This window comes from Cynoglossus semilaevis, chromosome 9 (genome assembly GCF_000523025.1).
Source record: "Cynoglossus semilaevis isolate Cse_v1.0 chromosome 9, Cse_v1.0, whole genome shotgun sequence".
Classification (NCBI taxonomy): domain Eukaryota; kingdom Metazoa; phylum Chordata; class Actinopteri; order Pleuronectiformes; family Cynoglossidae; genus Cynoglossus; species Cynoglossus semilaevis.
The window spans coordinates 5,643,793-5,647,643 of record NC_024315.1 but is presented as its reverse complement, the minus strand read 5'-3'; the positions used below and the strand labels follow the sequence as shown (position 1 = coordinate 5,647,643).

General features: G+C 38.0%; 1 protein-coding gene across 2 annotated transcripts in view; it reads right to left on the bottom strand.

The window, feature by feature from the left end:
- Window positions 1-3,774, bottom strand: part of gga3a (golgi associated, gamma adaptin ear containing, ARF binding protein 3a) — a 10,188-nt gene extending 6,414 nt beyond the window's left edge. For both annotated transcript variants that reach the window (XM_008316741.3, XM_025058686.1), the window contains exons 1-8: window positions 3,737-3,774; window positions 3,054-3,138; window positions 1,870-1,945; window positions 1,700-1,798; window positions 1,472-1,595; window positions 1,206-1,309; window positions 425-505; window positions 160-297 (exon numbers count right to left, since the gene is read on the bottom strand). In XM_008316741.3, coding sequence (XP_008314963.1) covers window positions 160-297; window positions 425-505; window positions 1,206-1,309; window positions 1,472-1,595; window positions 1,700-1,798; window positions 1,870-1,945; window positions 3,054-3,138; window positions 3,737-3,773 — 744 coding nt within the window. In that variant the 5' untranslated portion in view covers window position 3,774. The remainder of the gene's footprint in view (window positions 1-159; window positions 298-424; window positions 506-1,205; window positions 1,310-1,471; window positions 1,596-1,699; window positions 1,799-1,869; window positions 1,946-3,053; window positions 3,139-3,736) is intronic.
- Between the last annotated feature and the right edge of the window lie 77 nt (window positions 3,775-3,851).

Sequence of the window (3,851 nt, the reverse complement as noted above, 5' to 3'; positions counted from 1 at the left end):
ATCAGTTATCTGTATCATTTACAAATAAAAAGTTGTCATGCTTCATTATTCAAAACAAAGGTGATGGAATTTAAACCTCTCTGTAGCCCTGTGTGAAGTTGTCTGCACATACATCGCCTAGTTTAAAACAATCACTGACTTCAGGTGAAGGCAACAAACCCTAATCAGCTCCTGGTCAGCAGGGCTCGACGTCTCCAGACTGAAGTGAACAAGCATCTCATTAAGGAGATTGACACTGATGTTAACCGCCTCCAGTGTGCTTTTTTGTCTTGTTTTTTCCTGAACTCTCACTTCATCCTGAGTGGAAACACAAGTTACTGGTGCAAATTTTAAACTGAGATACATTTTGGAAGCAGCCAAGCCCTGACCTTATTAAATGGCGATCAAAATATAATCTATCTGTGGCTGCAGGACACCGACACACCTCTCTGACCGAGTTCTTGATGAACCGATTGGCCTCTTGCAGATCCCTGGGCTTTTTGTTGTGGAGCAGATCGGCTAATCTCTGCAGTTAGGAGAAAAATGTCAGTGAGACAATTACCCACATTTCCCACAAATCCGTGCAACTCTGCATGGTAAATATCACCTTCTTTCCAGAGCCAGAAAAAAAAAACAGTACACATAGATCAACTACATAAAATAAACATCTATTCTTGAGCTATTTTTGGTGGACACATACAGAGAGGCAAGAAAAGGAACATTTCAAACGTTTGAAATGCTCTTTGAATAAGATCCTTCTCCTTGAAGGACAGATCAAACAATGCCCGTGGATAGTGACAGAACAGAACTCACGTGTCCAGGCAGCGAAGGGAACTGATTGATTGACAAATGTCTTTGTTTTCACTGATAGCCTTGAGCCGTTATGCAGAATTATTGAAGTGTTCCATGCCCTGTTATACAGCTTCCAGATCAAAACCCAACTGGTCGTTCAGCTAGAAGCTAACCAATGCACCTCTATGAGATAATAGCTTATCTGCAGCTCTGATCTATCTGTCTTCTACATGTCTGCAAATTACTAGTTAAATGTATTTTTAAACATTTACTTGTAAAGATAAACTGCATCTACGTGAGAAAATGCTCAGCAATTCCTCTTTTTTTTTCGTCGTGTTGTGCCACGAAAAGTCGATGTGTGCACATGCACTGCATATGCAGAAACAGTACTGGAGCGTACAGACAGAACCAGATTCCAGGTCAGTTCTTATTACCTTACTCCTCCTCTCATCATCAAACACAGGATTTTTGGGGTGTGAAGACGGAGACGGTATTAATGTTGTATCACAAGGCGTTCCTGGGTCAGACAAGATGATACCTAATAAAAATAAAATGAAAGTTAGGGTTTTTTTAATTACTAGAAAGTTCCAAATCAGTTTGGGTTTATTGGTTGCAATAAAAACAGGGGAATTTAAATTCTCAACAGATCTTTTCAGTAAGGGGGGTGGGGGTGGGGGTGGGGTCAGTTAGAGTGTCTCACCCTGAGACTTCAGCATCTGATATGCTTCACAGATCTTTCCTTCTCCTGGTAGAGACACAGTCCACCCATACAGCATCTCAATCACTTTGGCCTTCACTCTCTTTGACACTTGATCTCCTGGATACTTCAAAAAGCAACAACAAAACAACCACCACAGAGCGATACAGAACATCCAATCAGAGAAGACGTAGCCTCGTTAAAAATAGATCAGAATATTCAGTGACTTACTTTGGGAGAAATTGCTTTAACTAATTTATTTAAAAACTTAAATTGTCCAACTTCACTGTGAAACCTTTGCCCACAGTTCTTCATACAAGCCTCCAGCACCTAGACAAGGGAAAACAGTCTGGAGAACGTTTGGGAAAATGACATCACTCACAACTTTTGGGATTACAGACCGTCAGGGCTTGTAAGACCTCCCAATCCTGAGGAGACTGGATTTTTTGACCCAACAATCCCACAGATATTTGTGGTCTGAAAATCACAAGGTAAAAAAATATCCAACATAATATTATTGATGAACAACTGCTTAATAACTTTTAAAATAATCACCAAACAGCTCTCCTTAAGGAAAGTGTTAAGCTGCACCACCTGAATAATTAATCATTCACTCCCACCCTCCCTGGTGGAGACTTTAAGAATTGCAGTAGACAGTTAATGAAAGAGTTACTGCTTGAGAAAAGACACTTTTTCCTAAATTTTTTGAACGTGACATTTACCTAATTCTATGAATTCTTATAGACTTTGATAGAACTATTATTTTTTTCAAATTATTTTGTTTTGTCAGAGGGTATAACAGCTGTGTTATAATTACAGTTTCATTCGTGATTTCTTTTAAAAAGTTAGAGTGAGTAAGCACCAAAAGTTGTTGTCATTTTTAAAAAGTGAGTAAGCACCAAAAGTTGTTGTCAAGGTTAGGTGTCAGCAACAGTCCTATCCACAGAAAGAAGAATGGCCCTGAAGAACAAGTCTGGAACCAGTAGTCCCAGTGAAGTGTGACTTACTGCAGGACAGAATAAAACTTGAGTGGATTTTGTATCATATTATTTTGCTATATCCTATTGTACAGTCTTTATCTCTGTCTTTGTGCTGCTGCAACATCAATCAAACACAACAATTCCCCCCCGTGTGGGATCAATAAAGTTCAATCTAATCTAATCTATTTTTTTAAAAGAAAGTTTCCTAAAAGATGTTCATAGACAGACTATGTCTAGATTTTATTCTCTAAACTCGGTTAACAATAAATGAGAGCAATTCCTCCTTATGACACTTTGAGCACAGCTTTGATCTAAATCTAACTTCAATGTTTCAGTAATGAGTTTGTGCTTGATCTGAGACAGAGTTTAGTTTTGATGTTTCAAGGTTTCCTTTGTTATTGTTTAAGAACAGAACTAAAATTGAACCCAATTCATAATGTGTTTTGAGGTGAAGAGAACTGAGGTATTTTTTGCTGTAAATTAAAAAAGGATTAGGAATGATAATGTTTAATTAACGGCTGAAAAACAAAAAAACAATGTACTAGTGTTTGGATTCAGGAGAATGTGATGCAGTCTCACGGGAAATGAAAGAAATGTGACCATACCCTTCTGGCTCCTTATTGATTTGGTCACAGAATCCGTTAATACACTCCCAGTCCTCATATCTGTTGGATGTGTTAGTGGCCTTATCTGAAAGAAAAAAACAAATCAGTCATGGCTTTATTTACTGTGAAATAAAACCAACAACATGACAAATAAACTAGCTGGAAACAGCCATGGAAAACCGTGGGGGCTGAATATCACACCATGAAGACCAAGAGTCAAGTTTATTATTTTTTATAAAGTCATTCACTTGTTTTCGCGGGGCTTTATAAAAAGTCATTCACTTGTTTTCGCGGGGCTTTATGAATTCTCTGTTTACCAGCCCCCTCAAACCTCACTCATCCAGTTGGAATTAAAATGAGTTCCTGTATTAAAGTTAACACTTCAGGCGCTTTAAACAAGCCTGTAAACACAAGAGAATAAACACTGAAGCTGGAACTAATACGGGTGTTAAACAAACATTGTTTTCCATGTAGGCTAAGCGTCAACGATTTTCTGAGTCACCAGTTGTCAGTGAAAGCATCTTTAAAAACAAAATAAAACTAAGACATTTGCAGGGAAAGTTAACCTAAAGTCGTCGTCATTCTTGCCAACTGACTAGCAAAATTTCACAGAAAAAAGTAGGATTTATTAAAATTTGAAACAATGACAAAAGATGTGGGAAAAATAAAGTTTATGAACTTACTGAGCCAAGACTGCAGCGACTGTCCATCATCCGCCATATTGCTGTACAGTTAAGAGGTGCATTCAGGTAAACTGGGACATAAACCTCATCTAATCTCGAATTTTGTTCTTTTTTT